Source organism: Pelophylax lessonae (genome assembly GCF_965119305.1).
Source record: "Pelophylax lessonae genome assembly, chromosome: 3".
Classification (NCBI taxonomy): domain Eukaryota; kingdom Metazoa; phylum Chordata; class Amphibia; order Anura; family Ranidae; genus Pelophylax; species Pelophylax lessonae.
Window position 1 is genome coordinate 341,026,340 of NC_138770.1, and position 24,450 is coordinate 341,050,789.

At 39.6% G+C, this 24,450-nt stretch overlaps 1 protein-coding gene across 4 annotated transcripts in view; it reads left to right on the plus strand.

Moving 5' to 3' along the window:
• The window catches only part of ADGRB3 (adhesion G protein-coupled receptor B3), a 1,221,611-nt gene that overhangs the window by 1,175,750 nt on the left and 21,411 nt on the right, over window positions 1-24,450 (plus strand). For all 4 annotated transcript variants that reach the window (XM_082251903.1, XM_082251901.1, XM_082251904.1 and 1 more), the window contains 2 exons: window positions 4,293-4,936; window positions 21,536-21,571. In XM_082251903.1, the coding sequence (XP_082108029.1) occupies window positions 4,293-4,936; window positions 21,536-21,571 (680 nt within the window). The remainder of the gene's footprint in view (window positions 1-4,292; window positions 4,937-21,535; window positions 21,572-24,450) is intronic.

Here is a 24,450-nt window from a genome sequence, read left to right on the forward strand (position 1 = left end):
CAATATCAAGCTGGTCTTGTAATTCCTGGATGCGGGATGAATTCTGATTCATCCTGGCTATGGTCTGGTCAGTCTTTTGTTCCACTAAGTCAATCCGGGATCCCAGGTGGAGGATATCCTGGTGGATAGAGGTGGTGATCTGTGTGGCAATATGTGCTAGTCCCCTATCCAGCATCTTAGAGAAAGAAGCCATCAGGGAGGCAAAATCAGTGGGGCAGGGGAAAAGATCCTGTGCAGCAGCTCCGTGGGTGTCAGGGCTGTGGGAACAGTCTCCCATAGGGGATAGTGCAAAGTCTCCCAGGGTTCTCTCCAGAAGGGACTCAGTGGATGCAGGGGAGGGATATGGCTGATCCCCAGTACTCACTGTGGTGAGGAGAGGCGTGCAGTGGAGGGGGTCTGCTTGATCCTGATCTGCTATGGATTCGGCTGCTTCTGCGGCATTACCCGCGCTGCGGGGATGTGGCGCCGCCATGTTGGGGCTTCCAGGGGTCCGCAGGCAAGGCTCTATTTGGGACATTATGTCCCTCCGTGTCGGAATTCCAGTCATCCGGGCCGGCGCAGCGGGGTTCCGGTAACCGCTGACAGTGCGGGGGCGGCGAGCCGAGCTGTGAAGGGAGCCTACCAGGGCTGATATGGCTGAGGTGGCGCGGAGTCCCGAGATCAAGCGGCCATCTCGGAACAGACGCGCATGCGCACTCTTTTTTTTTTTTTTTTAAGAAAAAAAATACTTGATGCTGTACCTGCAAATAGTTACCTAGTGTTAGGCTTTCTTTGTTTTTAGCTTTCCTAAAGTCACTGCGGTGGATTTACTAAAGGCAATAGATTGTGCACTTTACAAGTGAAGTTGCTCCAAAGCTTAGCAAATGAGGTAAAGCTTCACTTTAAGAATGTCCAAACACATGCAAGTAAAATACAAAAAAAAATGCAATTTTGCTTGCACGTGATTGGATGATGGGTGTCAGCAGAGATTCCTCTCATTTACTAAGTTCTGGAGCAACTGCACTTGTAAAGTGCACAATCTATTTGCTCTTAGTAAATCAACCCTCATTTAAAACCACAAGTCCTTCTATGACTAACCTTGTAAGATTAAACTCTCCAAAGATTAACACCTTCCCGCCCGGCCTATAGTAGATTAACAACCAGGCGGGGGCTTTGCTATCCTGACTGGAATATCACAGGATGTCCTTCACATCGCGGAACAGAGTGCGGCGATCGGTGGTGGGCTGTGTCCTTTGGACATAGCACAACACTGATTAGGGTAAAGAGCTGATGACCTAGGCTCTTTACCATGTGATCAACTGCGTTCAATCACAGCTTATCATATGTAAACAAATGCCAGGTATCTGCACTTTCTTTCCTCAGCCCGGTCAGTGTCTGAGGAAAGGAAAGCTGATAACTGGCTTTCCAGTTACAGGGGACATTTACACTGACAATCAGGGCACTGATCGTCAGTGCCCTGATTATCAGTGCAACCGCATCAATGCAGCATATCAGTGCCCATCAGTGCAACATATCAGTGTCCATCAGTGCCAACTATCAGTGCCTGTCAGTGCTGCCTATCAGTGCAAATCAGTGCCACCTTATCAGTGCAGCCTCATCAGTACCCATCAGTGCCACCTCATAAGTTCAGCTTAATCACTTCAGCCTCATTAGTGCCCATCAGTGCAGCTTCATCAATGCCCATCAGTACAGCTTCATCAGTGCCAATTAGTGCTCATCAGTGCAGCCTCATTCGTTCCCATCAGTGCAGCATATCAATGTCCATCAGTGCAACATATCATTGTCCATAAGTGCTGTCTTATCAGTGCCCATCAGTGCAGCCTCATCAGCGCACATCAGTGAAGAAGAAAAATTACTTTTTTGCAAAACTGTAAACCGGAAATGTACAAAAAAAGGGTTTTTTTTTTGTTTGTTTTTTGTGTTTTTTTTTTCATTTTTACTTTTTTTTTTTTTTCCTTTTTTTTTTACCAAAAAAATAAAAAATGATGAAGAGCGACAGAGCTGAAAGGTTAAAATTGGTCTAAGCAGGAAGGGGGTGATAGCGCCCAATATTTAAGTGGTTAATAATGCTGCTTTGCAATTTCAAAGTGAATAGTGTTGTCACCCTTGTTGCAGGAAGTAGAAAAAAATGGATCTGTTAACAGAATTAACAAGTGCAAAACTTTTTTTTTCTGTGGACTAAAAAAAAATAAAAACTGTCATGCTGATGCTGGTTTTCCACAGACCCAATATATCACAGGGCTTCTGATCTTCCAGACTGCTATCTGGCATTTTGGAGCCAGCAGTCATTCCCTAATGCAGTGTTTCTCAACAGGCCAGGTTTGCAAGAAAACTAAAATACATCACAGGTGATATAATTTGCTGCTCAGTGATTGCAGTATTCTAGTCTGCATCTGCCCAGGGTAATACTTAAAATCTGGCCTGTTAGTGTGCGCTGAGGACCGGAGTTGAGAAACACCGCCCTAATGGCCCAATACTGCACATGCACAATATTAAGGCTGCAGGGACACTGGACCGCTAGCCCCCAGAAATAAGTGTGGTATACCTCAGGAGGCTGCAGGTGGGACTGTGGAGCCAAGGTTGTGTCATTATTGCCTAGACAAGGAATGAGGAAGTGGAAGCAAGGACACCGAAAATGTACTTACTTCCTGTTCAAAACAGTGATGTGCATGCAATAACACACCACTAATACCATACCTAAGTGGACCAAGTGCCCTACACCAGAGAATGCTTGGCAAACTCTGCATTTTAGTATACTATTTAAACTTTAATATTGCTTGCAGACACTGATATGAAGGCTTGGTGGTGTAAACGCACTATATAACTGTAACGAGACCCTTGCTCGCTTGCTTCCACTCTCCCGACACTCCTCTGCTACTAGTGAGTCAGCTTGCAGATCACAACATCTGATGGTTCGCTCATCCAAGGTTTCGGGATCCGAACTACAGCTATGTGCTGACGCTCCTCTGCCACTAGTGAGTGAGCTTGCAGATCGCAACGTCTGATGGTTAGCTCATCCAAGGGATCCGAACTACAGCTATGTGCCGTTCGAAAGTCATTAGAACAGGTCCTCCTTAGCCATGCAAATGAGGACTTGAAAATGAGTCAGCAGGGATTGGTCCGATAGCTTGATTAGAAAGACTGTTATGTGTAATGAGACAGAAGCCTCAGGGGGCAATCAATGTACACAATAGCCAGACACAGAACAATGGAGCCGTCTGGAGCCTAAGACAGGGCAGAAGACCCCCCCACTGTGTACCAGATTTCAAGGAGGAATACCTCCACATTCCAAGGTTCATGACAATAACTATTTACCATGACTCCTCAGAAGGCATCATCTTATTTACCGTTTTCTATGCAGATACCCACTGTACACATGTATCGTATTTTAAACAGCATTTAGTGTTTTTAAATACAGCTTGAATTCTATTATTATACAATAAACTGAAAATGCTAAGGTAAGGTATTTCTATTATCCATTGTCATTTTACATATATTCCTAGTTTATTTCCTCTAGAGAACACGCATCCTTTGTTTCCTTGGAAAAATGCTACCCCTGCTTCAAGAAATCTTTGCTATATATACAGTTCAATCTGAATTGTGAAAGTATCCTATTAAAGAGGCATAGTAATACAAATATTAGACCTGTAGAAAGTGAGATGTCATAGGAACGTTGAACATGCCAGTATGTGTTGTTGAAGTGTGATGTGACAGTAACAGTAGCCTCCTTCAAATGATTGCTTTTCAGCCTTCACATCAATAGACCTTATTTTATGCCATCAGATTTGTAGGCATCTTTCTTCCTCACCTGCTGCCCTAGAATATTAAAACTGTCCATATTTTATTCACTGTGCTTGTGTCCTTGAAAGTACAATGTCAAAGCAGAATAACAACCGAGTAACAGCAGTGAATGCTACCCTGGAAATGCAATCAGATTCACATATACTGTATATGCTTCAATGTATAATTAATTAATTCATTCTATTAATTCATATTGTATTGAGTCCATAGCGTAGATATTATGTAGCTCAACTAAAGCTGAACTTCCAGAAAGCATCTGAAAGACACAAGTATAAACAATGAAGTGTTTCCTCTGAATAAACAGCGCAGACAAGTCAATTATGAACAGAAGATTACATGTCAAATGTGATCAAACTAAGCTGCAGTGTATGCTAATAAAGAGCTTTCCAATCAGGGTATTTTTATGCAAAATATTATAGTTCTAACAGTCTTTATGCTACAGATAATACCGGCATGTTTATAATGGAAATGTAACACTTTTCAATTTGCAGTTTTACACAAGGACATTGGCCCCTGCAGAGCTGCTACAATAACGGGAACTCTCTCCAGGATTTCTCTGAATGACGAAGAGGAGGAAAAGACAGTGAACACAGAAGGAATGAGTTACTCTACCTTGCCTGGAAACATCATTTCTAAAGTTATTATTCAGCAACCATCTGCTTTGCACATGCCCATGAGTATGGGCGAGATGGCTGATCAGTGTCTGAAAAAAGAGAATAGCGAATTAAGACGAACTGTGTACTTATGCACAGATGACAACCTCAGAATGGGAGACACAGATATGGTCCACCCCCAGGAGCGAATGATAGAGAGTGACTATATTGTAATGCCAAGAGGCTCTGGGAACATGCAACAGCAAATGAAAGATGAGAATAAAATGAACATAGCTATGGATACTTTGCCTCATGAGAGACTATTACACTACAAAGTCAATCCTGAGTTTAGCATGAATCCAGCTGTAATGGAACAATTTGGTTTAAATTTAGATCCACATCTTGTGTCTCAAGAACACATGCAGAGCCTTCCTTTTGAACCTCGCACAGCAGTAAAGAACTTCATAGCCTCAGAGCTGGATGACAGTGCAGGATTATCAAGAAGTGAAACAGGTTCAACAATATCTATGAGTTCCCTAGAGGTTTGTTACATCCAATTTCCTACCTTTATTTCCTATATGATCGCTCTTTATAACCATTATTTATGTCACTTGTAAAGGTGCAATTATTTTCACCAACTGAAAACAGATCTCTGCAAATGCTAGACAGAAACAGAGCAGAGAAGAAATGTACACGTATGATAATTGTTTCCAATACATATCTTTTTATCTTTTTGGCAATGATTATTGGAACTAAAACGATACATCCAACCCCAATATAACAAAACACATTCAAACACTTTAAAGTAGAACTTTACTCAAATGTCTCTGTATTATCAGAATTCAAAGCATTTGCTATACTATATATATATATATATATATATATATATATATATAGGAGTTTGTTATACTATATATATATATATATATATATATATATATATATATATATATAGGAGTTTGTTATACTCTATCTATCTATCTATCTATCTATCTATCTATCTATCTATCTATCTATCTATCTATCTATCTATCTATCTATCTATCTATCTATCTATCTATCTATCTATCTATCTATCTATCTATCTATCTATACAGTTAAGGTAACAAACCTTCTCACTATTATATATATATATATATATATATATATATATTAGTGAGAAGCTTTGTTACCTTAACTGTCCTTTATATATTTATTTATGTAATTATTTTATTTTTTTAGTTATTAAAGTCATTCTAAAGACTTTCTTAAAAAAAAAAACACGTCATACTCACCTGCTCTGTGCAGTGGTTTTACACAGAGCAGCTCAGATCCTCCTTATTTTGGGCCCCTCACCAGCACTCCTGGCCCCACCCTGCTGCCAAGTGCCCCCAGAGAAAGCAGCTTTCAATGGGGGCAACCCAGGCAGGCTCATTCCTGAGCCACAGTTCTGCATGTCCATTCACACACAGATCCATTGCTTGGCCCAGCCCAGTCTCTCTCTGCACTGGCTCACTGCCTATGATTAACAGCAGTGGAAGCGGATAGCTCGTGTACATCGCAGAATCGAGATGGGGCTCAGGTGAATATTAGGAGGGGGGGCTGTGGAGACTGCTGTACAGAGGAGAGTTTTTTACCTTCATGCAAAGGCAAACTAGTTTAAATAGATACTGTAGATAGGTGGCAGTGTTCATCTGCAGGCTGAAGGCTTTCATTTCTGTCAATGGAGCCCGCAACCTACCTTTGATCACTATGTCAGAGCTGGCAATTGACCACATAATCAAAAACCAGTCTAATCGATTCCTGATCATCAGTGGTGACCACGGCTGATAATAACAGTTGGGATTGGGAGCTAGCTGCTGCACAAGGAGTCAGCTGCTGGTTCTTATAAGGAAGGGGTCATTTAAGGGTAATCAACATTATTTGCCTTATTCAATAATAAGGAAGGGTAATTACAGTTCAAGGAATCAAAATATATCTTGCTGGAGTAAGTCCAATACATGATAGATACTGATTGATTACTTGAGGTTAAAGCACTTAAATATTAACTGGCCTTGACTTAAGCCTTCATAATTCGGCTTTATCAATGAAGTGTTCTTTATACCTGTATGCTAATTCTTAGGTTCAATAACTCATAGAAACCAATCAGTATCTATCTTGTATTGGTATGGCTTCGGTTGTGTGAGTTTTGATTAGTTGCTATAGATTACTTTATGATTTAACTATTTTTTGGTGAAGGCATATAATAATCAAAGCAGCATTTATACCTTGGGCTTAACTGAAGGATTAAAGACTGTTTAGCTAGTAAAGTGTTTGTTCATTTTGCAAAGATAATGTCATAAAATAAGGTTAAACTGCACCTGGAAAAATGAAATAAAAATAGAATTGTTTCTAGTGCATTAATGGGTATTCAAAGTAAAAACAGCTTTATTGTATTTACTAGTCCTCTCTCTGCAAAGTGAACGTTCATTTAGTTGGTGAATAGTCTCTACTTCTTTAGTAAATTAACCTCTTTGCAACCCATGAAGAAATTAAAAATCTGCTTCTCACACTTAGGGGTGTTCAAATCAATGAAAGGTGATTTTTGATTTGTTAAGAATATCTGCAATAACACAAATGTATGCAAAAAAGTTATTAGGCTATGTTTATATCTATGCGGTTGTTATTTTTGCGGCACAGTTTTCATGCATTTTTGATTCATTTTCCTGCTTCCTGTGTTTTTTTTGTGAGAAGGAGGAGACTGGTTGTTAAACACAAAACCCTACCAAAAATGCTTCAAAAAAGCACTTACATGCATTTGTATGCGTTTCGGAAGCATTTTTGATGAGGATTCATTGAAGTCTATGGTGCCATAAATCCACCAGTCTGTATGTAGAAAGTCCCTGCACCTTTCGAAAAAAAAAACACATTGCAGAAAGCTGCAAATATATAAATGGGACCCATAGCAAAAAAAATAATAATAAAATGGTAGTAAACTATGTTCTACCACTTGTACCTACAAGGAAACCTATAGTAAGGCTTACCTGTAGGGACTGTGAATATCTCCTAAACTTGCACAGTTAAGGATGTATTCAGAGTGCATGCAGCCGGTGACGTTACCGGTGCATGCGCCCTGAAGGTCCGACATACAGTGCTGAACCCTTAGAGCTCATGCTGTAAACAACAGCTCCCATGCGCATGCTCATGTAGATGGAGGACGCAAACCCAGAAGGAAGATGGGGGAAGATGTCGGCCCTCTCAGTGGTGACAGTGCGGCTCTGGAGGGCTTCGTTCTAAGGTAGGTCTCTCATAATGGGCTAGTATGTGATTCATATTGGCAAATTATGACATTGACTTGCAGGGGAATATTTTTTTCTATCAACTGCAGTTTACTTTAAATGAATTGTAAGGCACTTCTGCACATCTGCAAACACACTAGATGTGAAACTAGCCTTTGGGTGAATTTACTACATGAGCAAAGAATGTTCACTTAGCAAATTAGCAAAGTAGAACTAAAGGCAAACTTTTTGTAAAATGTTGGCTAGAGTAAGGTTTTCTTTGCTATCTGGGTCCCATAAGGGAGAATTCTCTTCACATCTTATCGCAAAGCCAAAGTTAGAAGTGCGAAATCCCTACAAAGTGAGAGAATCCCTGGCTGTCAACAGGGTAATAGACAGATAATCCCCATTAGCAGATTTCCCCTATATTACTTTTCAGGGGACAGCCCAAAAATGTTGGATTTTCTTTCACTTCCATGATAAACAGAAATAATACCTGGCACATGTTCTAGTACCTCTTCATTCTCTCCAAAACTGAAAAAAATTATTTTGCCTTTAGTTACACTTTAAATTCACTGACTTTAGTAAAGTGCAGCCCTGCTCATGTCAATCAAGTGCAAGAAAAACAGTCCTGATATTTAATCTGCTTTGGATGTGATTCAACTTATTTACTATGTTCAGTGAACATTCACTTTTTTAAATAAACGTTTGCTTTACTAGGAGAACATTCATAATTTTTTTTTTAACTCAGCCCTATTAAGTAAACACGTTTATTTGTGCCCCAATTAACTTTTCTTTTTTTTGTTTATTAAACTTTGATTCAGTTTTCTGTCATATAAAAACATAGATCAAGTCATTGCACAAGTTAATCAGCATATATCATTTTTGCAAGTAAACTTTCTAAATCAGCAAACCATCTCCCCCCCCCCCCAAAAAAAAGTAATCATTTTTAATATCCAAATCCCCTCCTATTGCGTAGTCTGCTACCTACCCACGCTGTCATACTCCTTCTCTCTCAAGTATCATAGTTCCTGACCTTGACTCCAGTCTCCAGTGATTCTGCTCCCTAAGCTGTCTCTGTTATCAACCTCAAACACCCAGCATCTTTTTATAGTCTTCATTTTTGTGAACTTCAGCCAGTCCCCCCATATATCCAGATATTTTGCGAAGGAGCCCTCTGCTGTATTGTTTTCTCCATGGATCTCGCCCAATCCATCCTTATGGCCCAGTCCCTCATACTGGGAGCTTCTGGTGACCACCAAAGTACTGGTATCAGGCTTTTAGCTACGTCAAATCGGTGAGGCACTAGCGTTTTCTTATATATCATCACCTTTTTCTCTGTGCTGTGAAACAAGCAACCCTAAGGTTCCACCTGAATGCAGTCTCCTGTAATCTGGTGAATTAACCTAATAATCCCTTCCCAAAAAACTTGAATCTTTGTGCACTTACACCACAGATGTGCAAAGGTCCCAGGTCCCCGCTTCCCATCCAACAAGTTGGGGATATCTCTGGACCGAACCTCTGGGCCCTCTGCGGAGTGAGATACCATCTAGCAAAAAGCTTGTAACACATCTCTGTTGTCCTTAAATCAACCGATGAGTAACAAGCTAATTCCTGTTCCCATTTCCCTAGATCAGGTGGGTATACAGACTCTGTTTCCCCTTATAAAATCTTATATATTTTGGATATGCTATGCTTAGTACATACGGGAGAGCTAAACAGTATCTCCATTGGTCTCAAATTATCCCTTCCCCGCAGAGGCTGCAGTAGAGAGTGCACAAAATGCTGCAATTGTGTATATCTCCATTTATCAAGTGGCATATTTCTTCAATTTTTGTGTTATTTAAAAAAAGTGCATAGTCTGTTTCCTACCATTACATCTTTTAACTCTATCACCTCCTTTTTTGCCCATCTAACAAATATAGATAGTCTTCTTTCCCTGGTTTAAATAATTTGTGTCTATTAATTAAATCACTGGTGCATTATATTCCTAGTGAAATAATCTACATAAACTTTTCCAAATTCTTAACGTGTTCCTTGTCAATGTACTCGTGTTATTACCAGGTCTTGATATACTCGTGGCACCCAAACCATCTTTCCCACATCTACCTTGCTTTGTGCCCACTCAATATCTACCCAGCTCCTACCTTCCTTATTGTGTATCCAATCTGCTATTTGTGCTATAGAAATTGCCTGATAATGTTTTTTTTTTTTATATTTTTTAAAATCAGATGCAGCTACCCCCGACCCTTTTCCCTTTGTTAGTACTGCATAGGCGATTCTCGGGTGTTTGTGTACCCATATATAATTTAATACCATTGCCCTTAACATCCTAAAGTAGGCCTGGGGGAGGGCGATTGGGACCATTTTGAATATGTATATAAGCTTGGGAAGAATGTTTATTTTTACCGTGTTTATTCTATCCAACCATGAAAGAGGTCTATGTCTCAGGGAATTCAGCTTCTCCTTCACCTTATTTAGCATTGGTATATATTTAGCCCTATAGAGAGTCGCTAACAATGTAGTTAATTTAATGCCAAGGTATTCCAGTTCCTCTCTACACCATACGAAAGGGAATAAAGGCTAAATTGCCTGTTGTTCTCTCTTTGGTATTGTAATATTCAAGATCTCTGATTTAGCTATGTTACCCTTAAAATTTGATAGCTCCTATATCTCCCTAATTCCTCAAGCACTACCAGAAGCGTTAGCTTGGGGTTAGAGATAAAAAATAGTACATCGTCCACATATGCGGCCACCTTGTACTCTTTACTCCTCACTCCAACCCCTCTAATGTCTGGATTTTTGTGAATTGCTGCCAATAAGGGTTCTAGAGCTAGGACAAACAACATTGGGGAAAGGGCCCACCCTTGTCTAGTCCCGTTGCATAGTTCCGGGGGGGGGGGATATACTGCCATTCACTCCTATTCTTGCTGTTGGGTGGTAATAAAAGGCAGAGATCCATCTTATCATACTTTCTCCAATGCCTAGGTGTCTCAGAGTTTCAAACATGAAACCCCAGTCGACCATGTCAAAGACCTTTTCGGCATCTATTGACAATAGTACCGCCGCTATGCCTTTCTTTTTGGCTTCGTGGATCAAAAGGAGAAATTTGGGGCAGTTGTCCCTCCCCTCCCGACCAGACACAAAGCCCATCTGATCATTATATATCCATTTCGGCAGTAAAGGTTTTAATCTTTCTGCTATTATTTTTGCAAATATTTTAATATCTGTGATTAAAAGGGAAATTGGTCTATAACTTGGTGCCGTAAGGGTCTTTCCCTTCCTTCACAATATAAGTTATGTAGGCAAGACAGACTCCTCTATAAATTCTCCCCTTCCCCCAGTGTGTTGAAGTAGTCACATAATTTGGGGACTAGAATTTTTGGAAACCTTTTATAATACAGGATCGAGTATCCATCAGGACCCGGGCTCTTCCCCAGGGCCATGTTATTTATCGTTCCCACCCACCTCCTCCCATGTGATCAGGGCCTCTAGATTCTCTAACTCCTCTCTGGGTAGTCTATGAAGATCAAGCTCCTGCAGGTATTCCTTCACTGCCAGATTTTTATTACCTCTATCCTTACCTTTCTCTTTCTCTCTAACATTGTAGAGCTGACTGTAATACGAGTGGAACACCTGGGCAATATCTAGGGACGAATTCACAATTTCTCTATTCTCAAGTTTAATTTTGGGAATATGGGATGTGTTTTTTTCTCCCTCACTGCTTTTGCTAGTCATTTCCCATGTTTATTTTTTTAAATTTTTCTTTCATAACTATATAAATGTGCTTTTTGTCTCCTGCTCCATAAGTGCCATCAATTCCCTTCTCTTCTCAGTTAGCTCTCACTTCTCTAGGATACCTTTGGGTCTAGTCCATTGTTCCAATGTATGCTTCTCCCTAAGTAGCTAGTTCATCCTCTCCTCCTTTTCATTTTTCTTTGTGTCCCAATGCCTATTAATATCCCCTTTATGTAAGCCTTATGCGATTCCCACAGAGTAGTTTGTGAAATCTCTGGTGTATCATTGATAATGAAGAAGCTCTCCATCTCCTTCTCCACATTCTCCACTATTTTAGGACCCTAAATGAGCAAGTTGTTCAGTTTCTAGGCCCTACCTCTAGATGCTGCTGAAAGTAGATCTAACTGCACTATCACCGGAGGGTAATCAGAGAGAGTAATGGGCTTAATTATCGCAACCTTAAGTGAGACTAGGAGTTGGTGTGCTATTAAAATGTAATTGATCCTTGAATAAGACCCATGTACTGAAGAATAGCAAGTATAATCTCTAAACTCTGGGTGTCTCACCCTCCAGGTATCCACTAGTTGACACTCCCCCAATAATCTCCTAGTTTCATTCTGTCTTTGTAATGGGTGACGGGAAGTCCCTGTTGATGAATCCAGATGTGGGTCCAACCCCATATTTAAGTATCTCGCAACAATAAGTCTCCCCTCCTTGAATGCCATCAATCTTTTCAGGGTTTTCCTCAAGAACTTATTTGGATATTTATTTGGGGAATAAATATTTTCGAAGGTACACTCCATATCGAATAATCTTCCCTAATAAACAAAAACCTCCCCTTAAGGTCTGCTAGCTTCTCCTTCAACGTAAACACAATGCTCCTATCAAATCCAATCGCCACTCTCCGTGAATGGCTGGACATCGAGTCGCCATAGAACCATATAGGAAAAAAACCAGAAGAGAATTTAATCCCTGATGTATGTGTAAAATTAGTTTTTTGAAGGCAGCCCCGTAATGATGCAATTCGTTAGTTACCTTATGTCTTTTGCTAGGTGTTTTCAGGCCTCTAACATTGACACTAGAATATGATACTAGATTAACCAAAGGAGCAGCTAGCACCTCTTTTCTTTGAGAGAAGACCTGCAGAGGAGACAAAAGAAAAAAAAGGCCCCTGCCGCTCCCCCACCCCATTACCCTTTGCAAAGCGGTTATCCCCTCGGAAGGTTAGACACCAGATCTGTTCGATGTACAGATCTGGTGACCTACTACTATGTGCCACCTCCTGTCCATACCTTCCCAGGGGATGACCACCCTAACGCTCTAATCCATCTCCACCCACTGGATCAGTACACTCACCAGCCCTCCCCCCTCCATCACCTCTACAAAGAGGGAGGAAAAGAGGGGGAGGGAAGAGAAATGGAGAGAGAACACAAAAGGCAACCCTCTCCAGACCTTAATACAAAATGGCTCCCCCCTCCTCCCCCATCCACCTTCTCCCCCCCTCCGCCTCCCCCCCTCCTCCCCCCATCCACCTTCTCCCCCCCCTCCTCCCCCCATCCACCTTCTCCCCCTCTCCACTAGAGACTACCGCTCCTCCCTCAACATTATTGGTACACCTGCATTCTCTTCCCACCCGGCAGGGATGGAAGTGGTAAGTTCAGTTTACTACAAAATTCTCTCAAATCTTCTGGGAATCTTAGCACCGCTGTGTGGCCATCTTATTTTCCCTTGAGGCAGGCTGGGAAACCCCAGTGATATGAAGAATTAGAGGTCCACATCTATTCTGTCAGGGGTTAAAGAAGTCTCCTTCTTGCCAGGATTTCAGCTGATAAATCAGCATATAGCTGTAAATTTACTCCTTCAAAAGTAATCCCAGGGGAGTTCCAGGCCTTTTCCATAATTATCATCTTTTCTTCTACATAGTGGAGCCTCACGATCACCTCTTTTGGGGCATCCCCAGCTTGCCTTCGGTATCTTCCCACCCTATGCACTCTATCAATTTTAAAAGTTTCTGGGGGCTCCTTCCCCAGAAAAGGGTTAAAGAGGCATCCCACCACTGTTTTCAGGTCTTCTCCCCCCTGCGAGGAAAGGGTGCAGAAAAAAGCCCAGCATGCTTTAGAGGCTAAACACCCTGCACCTTCATTATGACTTAGGAATTTTGTGCCCAAAGGGACTCAAGTAAGCAGATACCAAATACATCTGCACTGTGGTTTACCATTTAGAACAGTTCCTGGAGGGTAGTTTCAGCTAATGTTCATGAATGCAGCAAGCCCTCACTTGCTGCAGTCACTAACACTGGCTTAACTTGCCCTCCTGAAAGAAGAAATATAATTCAAAACATAACAGGTCCCTGATTGTCATTCCAATAGGATTCTGAAAGGGGTTTGATGGAGCATATTATATTAGCCAACTCACTGTGTATGCAGCACATGGATGCTGTCCTTGTACCCACAAAATATGCTTTAATTATAAGTCACTCATTTAAACCTCAGCACAATTATTTTTTAAAATAACTCTTCCAATACATATGCTAGTGTGCATGCAGAGAAAATAGAAAGAGAGCTAATGTTTTGTCCGATCCTACATTGGGAGAGGAATTTCACGAAAACAGTTAAGTACTACTCGGCAACTGTTGAAACAGTAAACACCTTCGTAAGTAGTTTACAAGATGGAATAGGGAATGTACAGTGCAGAGAATGGAATGAAGTGCTATAGAATGGAGAATTAATAGAATAGAGTACAGAATCAGTAGATATAGACCAGGGAATTTTGAGCACAGAATACAGAATGACATGTTGTGGGGTGCAGAGTATGGAATGAGGGGGTGTAGAACAGGGAACATGCAGAGCAGGATACAGAATGAGGTGGTATTGAATAGGGAATGCACAGTGCAGAGTACATAACAAGAAGGTGTGGAAAATGGAATAAATAGAGCAGCATATGGAATGAGGAGGTGTGGAAAAGGGAACATATAGAGCAGAGTACAGAATACGGCCATGGGGGATTGGAAAGGCACAGCACAGATTATGAAAAGAGATGGTGAAGAAAAGGGAATGCACAGTACAGAATGAGGTGTGGAATACACACAGCGCAGAATATAAAATGAGGAGATGGATGGTGGAAAGAGGAATATACAGAGCAGAATACAGGATGAGGCAGTATGGAATAAGGAATGCATAATGCACAGTAATAAATGAGGCAGTGGGAAATTGGCAATACACAGTGCAGAGTAATGAGGCATTGGGACCTATAGTAAATGTGTTCATGGCCCATACTCTAAGAAACATTGCTGTACGATAATGCTAGAAGTTGTTTCATCTTTGTTTGGGGGTAAAAGAACATACAGTAGTGACATAGGGACTAGCAGATAAAATCATACCATGACGCGGGGGATGCATAGGGGAGATAAACTTCTCTTTCGTGGAACTCCACTCAAAGTATCCCCTTTGTAATGCAGAGGTACATAATAAACAAGCAAAAAATTGGGGGAGCAAACCCTGAACATGTATATCTAAAGCTATTGATAATGGGGTACTTTGACGCAGTGGTGGGCTTGAGCACGATATGGCCATATGGTGGGACTAAACCCCCATTTTTATTTATGGATTGTCTCCATATTTAATAGTCATTTCTTTTGCATGGTTGCGCTATTCTTTTTTAATATACATAATGCAGAGGTACATGCAAGCTGGTATAAACATGGTAAAGCAGTGCATGCTTTCTGCCCTTTTGCCATGTACTTGTTATGACTGTAGGGGAAGAGGGCACATAAAAAAAGAAACAATAGGAAAAAAATAAATAAAAAAAAATACATTTAATCCTTCTTGCACTGAAACTGTGTAAAAGCACAGTTTCAGCACTATGGAGAGCTCATCCCAGCAAATCTGCCAACCAGTTTGAAAGCTGTTTTTACAGCATACTGTAAATGTGATATTTGCTGGCTGTTTAATGGCTGTCACATTTTAAATTAGGGAGTCTTTTTTAGAGCCAGTTCAGACCTAACCTATAGCTTTATAATGAGCAGAGCAGTGAGGGACAGTAATTATGCAGTACTTAGGAAGCAGGGCTTGCATATGTAATGAGCAAATATGACTGACATGTACAAACAGTATATAATACAAACTAAAATTTTGACCCACACTTAAAAGACATTTTGCAATAAACCAATCAAATGCACATATAAAAAAGTAAAACATATTTTTTTTTTTATTATACTGTGCATACCGGTAATTAAAATCTAACTTTTTACAAGTATTATCTGTCACAAATAGACTAACTTGTATTATTATTATTATTATTATAAATATTATTATTATTATTCAGGACTATAACCCCAACAGTTTGTACAGCACTTTAAAATATAAAGAGATACAGTACAGTTACAATAATTCAATACAAGAGGGTTAGGAGGGACCTTCTCGTGAGAGAGAATACAATTGAAGGACTCTTTCACTTTCATGTATGAATTTGTGTAAACCTTGTTTCCTAACAATACAAAGAGTACATTTATTCATACCTACTTACAATGCACAAAAGCAAACAGTATACCTGCTCAACCTGGTTATCACGTAATCTTCATAGGGAGATGCTGGTGCACGGAAGGACCTCCGCCTGTTCTCAATTTCAACAGCATAAACACAAATCCAGCAATGATTAAGGCTGCAAGTTGACTGAAAGCAGAATATGTCCTTATTAATGGATTTGCCTGATCTTCAATAAAGTATATTGAAATAGAATACCGTGTACAGGATTTACATTTATACAATATTTACAATGCATAGAGCAGTAATAATGTAGCTATTATGATATAAACCTTCTGCATAATTTGTTAAATCAAAAACATAATAAAGAACACAGATATTTTAAACAAAGATTATCATCTGGGGCCTGAGGTGTGGCATAAGGCGAGTCACTTGCTTGATAGCATCTTAGTGTACAGTACAGACTATGGTAGATTAATTTGATTACCCTGACTACAAATTGTTTACAGAACTGGGAACTTGTGGGTCTGAGACTCCTGTCCCACCTGCCATACTTAGTGAATTCTAAGACAATTTCAGAGTCTGGGTTACATTTGCAAATACAACAGCTTGCTTATCCATTTTTCTTCAATATGATTTGAAAACTGTCATTACAAGCCTAAACCACTGTAATGTCTTCAGTAACAGGAACAACACGTGTTGAGTTGTATACTGTACTGCCGAATCATACAGATCACGAATACTGGAAAGAAAGGAAGCGCTGCATAAGTTCTATCCTAGTTAGTCAGTTTATTAATGCAGAATCTACCCATCTGGAAAGATAACTAAAGCATATCTCAATTGAGCCTTGGGTCTTAAAATATATACACTCTAGCTAAATTGATGCAGGGACCGCTGAGCCCAACTCTGCCAAACTTTGTGAAAACCCCCTTACCATAATGGACCTGTATAAACTGTTCTGGGGTATACACGTTTTAGAGCTAAAATGGTAATGATAGTAATGCATACTTGGTGTGGGTTTATCTCTACAAAACAAAAAGGCATCAATGGTGCTCCCTCCCCCGTCTCTACCTATTTTTTATATTGAGGGGTGCCATTGATGACCTCTAATGTTGTGAATGAGAGTTTCCTGACTAGTATTCTGACACTCCTGCTGCAATATTTCAGATACAATTTATTAAAAATATGCACATACACTGGAACATCCCTGGTGTGCATCCTTTTACAAGGTTGAGGACAACCATTTAACTCAAGTAAGGGTGCTTAAAATGATCAGCTTTTATTTATTCATGTAAAACCTATATCCCAAAAAGGAAACTAAATTACATGAGGAGAGATGGTATGTGTTTGAAGAATCAGTCTGTCATGTTCAATATATGTTCCAAAAAACAAAGATCTATGTGCAAAACTGCACAATGAACACTTCATGGATTTTGAAAACAGACCAATATAGTAAAAACGTTTTTTTAAATGACTTTGAAATTTAAAAAAAGACATATAAACATTACAAAAATGTAAATGGTATACAGAATTGGTGAAAGTAAAACATCTGAGAACCCTTAGCAACATGGCATACACAAGGCTACCTGAATTAAGTCATCGGGCTAGCCGCCATGAACTCTTGCATGAGCTCCTGACATGTTTCGGACTGGTATAGTCCTTCTTAGATGTTTTTCAATGGGTACTATTTTTTCTAGAATGTAAATGTATAATATTAGTAATGTGGTCCTACATATCACATTTAAATAGCAAAGAAAAAATGTGTACAGTATATAGCAAAGAGTATATCAAAAGGTAAGGTGATATCACTGTCTATACATTACATAAGCCACAATTGTACTTACAAAATTCAACTAATATGTAATGTAGTATTTATATGTGTTTTTTTTTTATTTAAATATGATAAAAATATGATTTTACTATATTGGTCGGTCTCCCAGTCCATGAGGGTTTCGTTGTGCAGTTTTGCACATACATAGACCTTTGTTTGTCTTTTATCCCAAAAGGAAAAACAAAACTGTTTGCTTTAACCACTTTAAGACCGGAAGATTTTGCTGCTTAATGACCAGGGGGTTTTTTGCGATTTTTTTACTGCGTGATTTTAACGGACAATTGCGCGGTCGTGCGACGCTGTACCTAAACGAATTTCACGTCCTTTTTTTCCCACAAACAGAGCTTTCTTTTGGTGGTATTTGATCACCTGTGCGATTTTTTTGATCATGCGCTATAAACAAAAAAAGAGCGTAATTTTGGCAAAAATAGCAATATTTTTCACTTTTTTTTATATGAAATTCCCCAAAAAAAATGAAAAAATCAAAATTTTTTAAAATTTTCGGCCAAATTGTTTTACGCTACATATGTTTGGTAAAAAAAAATCGCAAAAAGCGTATTTTGATTGGTTTGCGCAAAAGTTATCGCGTTTACTAACAAAGGGAAAGATTTTTGTCATTTTTGGTGTTTTTTTTATTTTTAACGAGTAATGGCGGCGATCTGCGATTTTTTTTTGCGGTACTGCGACATTGCGGCGGACATATCGGACCCTGGACTGACATTTTTGACACTTTTGGGGGTACCAGTGACATTTTTGCAGTAATCAGTGCTATATATATGCACTGTTACTGCAAAAATGACACTGGCAGGGAAGGGGTTAACTGTATTGGACAGGGAGGGGTTAAGTGTGTCCTAGGGGCGTGTTTCTAACTGTAGGGGGACAGGTCTCCTAGTGTAAAAACAAAGATCAACGGTTCTACATAGTAGAACCGTCTGATCTTCATTTTTACACAGGGGAGAATGACAGGCGGCTTGTTTACATCAGCCGCTCTGTCTTTCTCCCGCTGTACCGGCGATCGTAGTGTGACCGGCGGACATCGGGTCCCGCACTCCTCTGTGAACGAGCCGAGGCGGGCGCGCGCTCGCCCGCTATTGGCTCTAAAAGGAGTGACAGGCGAGCGACGTAGACCTACGTCACTCTGCCTGGCCGGGGCCGACTGCCGCAGTAAATATACTGTGAGCAGTCGGCAAATGGTTAACTGATTATAAAATGTGAGCTGTAGTTTAGCTTCAGTTCTTATGCTACCCCACCCCCCAGATTAGTAATTGTTCTGTCTGCTGTGCCCCCTGTTCTCATTTATCCAGAGTGGGGGCACTCTAATACAGGAAGTGTATTGCTGGCTAGATCATCAGGTGAAAACAGAGTGGAAACCCTAAAAAGGAAAACAAATGCGTCCAAGCTGCAAAATAATTACATATTTGGTTTTGGGTTTAATACCGCTTCAAGCTCCAGTACTTGCCAGAGAACAACTTTCCACCAGCAGTGACAACTAGGACTGTAAGGCCCCTTTTACATGGGCGGTGCACCCAACGGACTCAGTTTTGCTCTGCGGGGATCGATACGCCGATCCCCTCTGAGCAGGCGGATGATAGCTCCGTCTCTGCTTACTTCGCAGAAACGGACCTGTTAGAGCCCCACTCTCCTCTATGGGAGATCAGATGAGAACAGACTGCCTCTCCATTTTCATCCGATCTTATCCGATCTGATCCTCCAGACGGATGGAAAATAGGACGTCTGGATTTCACGGACAGGATCGGATCGGATAGCAGTGGGTTCAGCGGATCGGATAGCAGCGGGCTCTGCTGACATCCGCTGCTCCATAGGGCTGCATTGAGCATCCGATCAAGTCCGCCTGAGAAACTAACAGGTGGACCGGATAGGAAAGCCTGTGTGAAAGGGACCTTAGGCACACATTTAACATCAGTGTTTGATCTTCTAGATTCATAGATTCAGCTACCCATTTCCATGGCTTATCCATAGCCCCACTTCCAAGTCTATTACACAGTTATATCATGGTAATACACTCCCTGGATTTCCTATAATCTAGGGTAAACAAAAAAGAGTCACTGGGTACAAGAAAGTGATACTTTCATTACTGAATTGTGGAGAAAAAAGACAAAATGCAATGCAAACGAAAATTGCAACAAAATAATTAGTTCGTATGTGCATTTATTTTGATGTTGTACTCAACTCATTTATGTAAACCCAAGCATTTTTTATACAAACGTTTTGATAAAAATTTAAACTGTTCCTACTGTTACTATGCTTGTTAATAACAGGAATCTGAAGAATGTACCACTGTTCAGATGTATATAAACCAAATAGATAAAATATTATATACATTTTACATGTTAATGTAATCTAAAAAGTATTTTGCAACATTTATAAATCCAAAAACGTCATTAAAATAATACCTGGCGATCTTGCTATGAAGCTCCTTATAAACATCAACAAACAATAAAAACCTGATTAAGACTCAATTCCAATAAACGTATACCTATAATGGTTCTCTAAGACAGTCCACAATGCAAATAGTATCAACTTTTATTAACTATCACATAGAAAGTAAACAATGAATACAAAACTTTTGGCCAAAAGTGTAGTTCAATTTTACACAAAGATCGACTCCCCCCATCTCCCCATATAAATCTATATTTCACTTTCGACATGTTTTCCAATATCATGTTGGAGTATTATATTCCATGGTCCACATGTCACTGCATTTTACCAATAATGGTGCCTCTAGAAATGACAATTGACTCCATCCACAGCTTATACTGTTTGATGAATGTGCTTGTTGATAAGTTAAATGTCTTGGTTTACTCACAAATGTTGTCACACCGCGCGTCCAACCAGGCCTCTAATGAGGAGCAAACAAATCTAGAGGAGGATGAATTTAAACCCTGCTATTTATCACCAAGAACAGCTCTTGAATCCATCATGTATAAGATAGCTATACAATACAGACTCCTCATACAGCGGTGTCATTCAAACCTTCCTTAATAAACAAATAGATAGACAGCTCCATGGAGGATGCATTATCATGCCCACAAAACACAAAGTCCATATTAAGGCACTAAAGGTATGGCAGCTGGGGTTTAGGAACAAAGCCTGAATAGTGTGCACAAAATTGTAAAGATGAAGGCATACATTAAATATTATATTTAACAGTCCAGGTCCCCAAGGTCCACTTGTAAGAGAAGGGGTAAAGTAGAGCCACAAAGAATCATGCCTGACCGGTTTTGCTGGCTTATACCAGCAGCATCAGAGGCTAGTAGCCATGACCCTGGTATAACATCTTCAACCCGAGGACAGACGAGTACATCTTAAGGGCTGGAAGTGGTTAAGCTGTTGCTATCCCCTTCCAAAACTAAAATATAATATAGTCAGTGGAAAATACTTGCATATTGTAAGCGTCCAAGAGGAATTACATCAACACTCAGGAACAAATAAGAAATTAAAATTTTCTGTAGAGACCTTTTAGACCTGAAAAGGAAAATGACACAAGTACAGCTAGATGTCATTACATTTTTGAAAACTTTGTTCTGAGTCTGAGCTGAATATTCAGGAATCTATCAACTTTTTAGATGCATTTCCTTATCCTTTTTAATCCAATAATCTAAGTTAGGTAGGAACCGTAAAGAAAGGAGAACACTTTACATACTTTTGATTCCTGGTGTTTACAGAAATTGTACATGCATTAGGCATTTCTGCCTTGCTAAGTGCTCTCAAATTGAAGCAGACATTAAAGTGTTCGGATAGTTGTATTATAAATGCTAAGCAGTGCATATACGTAAAAATAAATCAGTATTTTAACATCATTCTTTTTTTCTCTCTCTTTTCCCTTCACAATAGAGAAGAAAATCACGGTACTCTGACCTTGACTTTGAAGTAAGTTGACACATTAAATATTGTCTTATTTCACAGCTGTGTTACTTTCAATATTTTTTATGTTGATACCTAATTACATTTTCTTTAAAAAATCTGTTATCTTGATAATATAATGTGTAAATAGCTCAGGACTGTGTATTTAGGTAAAGCTGCAAGGTTGTCTATGCTTCTTTCTAGTTGAAAGCTCACCTGTTATGTGCAAATTAAGCTTCCTTTACAGTGTGTCCGTTGCCTACAGGATCCAAGAAAGAAAAGCTTAAAGTATTCAGCTTCATAGTGGCATTACTATCCCAAAACAAATATGCGAACACTTTCAGTGAAAGTCAGCATATTTGTTTATGCTCATGAAGTGTTCAAAACCCCTCCGCTATTTGCAACCCATCATACTAGGCACTGCTCATATAGTTATTTTCTTTACAATGCTTATATAGTTTTCTTATCTATAGATTGTTTATATAGCTTTTCTTTCACATTCTGTTTTTTTTTACTTTCAATGGTTTTTATTAAAAAGTACAAAAGATAAGGAAGTACAAAAATGACTGTGTCTTAGGACCGCAAAGATCCACAGTAAAATCACAAAGAAAGTCAGAAGATACTATCACAGCTATCAATGCAAGAGAGCCACATGAATGTACAGTCAGAAAGTGTAATTAAGGCATATTAATGTAAAATATGAGTAAGCACTATACCAGCCAACAAAAAGGCACATAAAGTGAAATGCTAATCCCTAAGACAAACCCTCAGAGAGGGCCATAGCCCCTGACCCCAATGTCAGAGGAGATAGGAATAGGTAAAAAGGTTGATAATAAGGAAGGAAAAAGACAAAAGAGAATCTACTGACTGGTTTTTGGCATTCCAACAATGGGAGAGGGGATGAAGTGTAACTTATGGGACTAGAGGTATGTGCAAATATGTCACGCATGGTCCCAAATGGTCTCATAATTCCGTGTTGAGTCTAAAAGTATGCTAACCATGTTTTCCTGAGCCATTATCCAGGAGATTTTCCTCTTCACCATATTAAAGGAAACATAGGGTTGATTGCAGGCTCTGGCAATGGTTAATTTGGCCCCCGTGAGAATAAAAAGAATAGGGTGTTGCATGCTTTTAAAAGCTAAGTCAACTGGGAAATTAGGAAGAACAATGTGAGAGGACTTCAGCATAGAGAGACCCGTGGTCTTCCTGGGCATATTAAAAATGTTATTGCAGAAACCCCTATTTAGAGAGGCCGCTGCGTAGAGCTCAGCCAGCTTAGAAGCACTGTGCTGCGTAACATGCTTTAAAGGAACGGATCTTTTTTTTTTTTTCGGGGGGGGGGGGGGTTTACAAACACTTTCAGCATATTTAGGTTTTTTTTCTGTTACTTACTCCATAAGAGTTTCCCCTTTTTTTGTGTTTATCAACATAGACATGGAAATGCTGCTTGGTCCCTGAACTTATTACCTTTAGTTCACTGTCCCATTGTCCAAAAAAAGTTTCTTTACTGATTACTGGAACACCCTCATTGAGTAGTGAGATAATGTAAGGATGGGGCTTAACTCTGGAGTTTAAACTTAGTTCCCGTGTCAGAGAAGGTAAAGCCTTCCACAAAGTGAAATCCCCAGTGCAACGAAGAGGGTTTAGAAATTAAAGTACATGTATAGCTAAAACTTTAGTTTTTTTAATTTTGTATAGATTAGGTAAAGACTAGGACATCTGTCAAGTTTTTATTGGTGCAGAATAACTCCTTGTATTTGTACTGTGCCTGGGGTTGAGCCAAACGTACCTAAATTTATGCCAAAGCAAAAAAAAAAGGTTTAAAATTTAAAAATTATGTTTGATGGGTTACAGCAACTTTAATAAGTAATGAAGGGAAACATTAAAAATGCATAATTAATTTAAACAACATGCCTGGGGGAGCCCTGAACCTGCCTATGAAGTGGCATATTTTTATGTTTTATACAACCTATTACAGCAACAATGGTGTTTACAAAGAGAAAAAAAATTTGAATTTTCCAGTAAATGACAGCCACTTACTTCTGTTGTTTATTTACTAAAGGAGAGTGCAAGGGGTTTATTTACTACTGGAGAGTGCAAAATCAGGCTCACTTCTGCATAAAAACCAATCAGCTTCCAGGTTTTATTGCCAAAGCTTAATTGAACAAGCTGAGGTTAGAAGCTGATTGGCTATCATGCACAGCTGCACCAGTAAATCCACTCCAAAGTGACTATGAATTCCCTTTATAGCAAATCCTTATCCTAGATGATGGTCAGGTATAAATGTTAATGGGGGACTTCACACAAAAAAATATTCATTTGGGACCTTTGAGTCTGGTATGGATATTAGGAGAAAACACAAAAAAGCATATGGTCCCTCCAAAATCCACACCAGACCTTTATCTAAGCTTGCAGTGAGATTGGCCAGGAAATAAGGGTCATCCCCCCCAGCAATAACCCATGTTGATGACATTGGTGATATTCCTGACTAATAAAAAGGTCATGTGAATGACATCAAACATGAGACCCCACCCCTTTGTCATTTTTGTACATTTACCTATGGGGACATTAACATTTGCAATAAGTGTGCTATGGAAACACATGTCAGTGGTTGGCAGGCTTTTTTAATGACTTGTGAAAAAAGTGTCAATGTGATTATTTACTTTTCACTTTTTTGAGTGCATGATAGAACTGCCAGCTTCCCAACAAACAGCCAGAGGAAAATATGTCACATTTAGCGATAGTACTAATACTGCTGCTAACTGTGTCACTTTCTGCTGCCACTGGAGGTTCGACTTGGTTGAGCAACAATTCAGTTTAGCTTTTTGCCAAGCCTCTGAACAAGTAAAATTCAAGGAAAAAACTGAGGTTTGACCATTTGTTGAACTTACGAACAAGCAAAACCT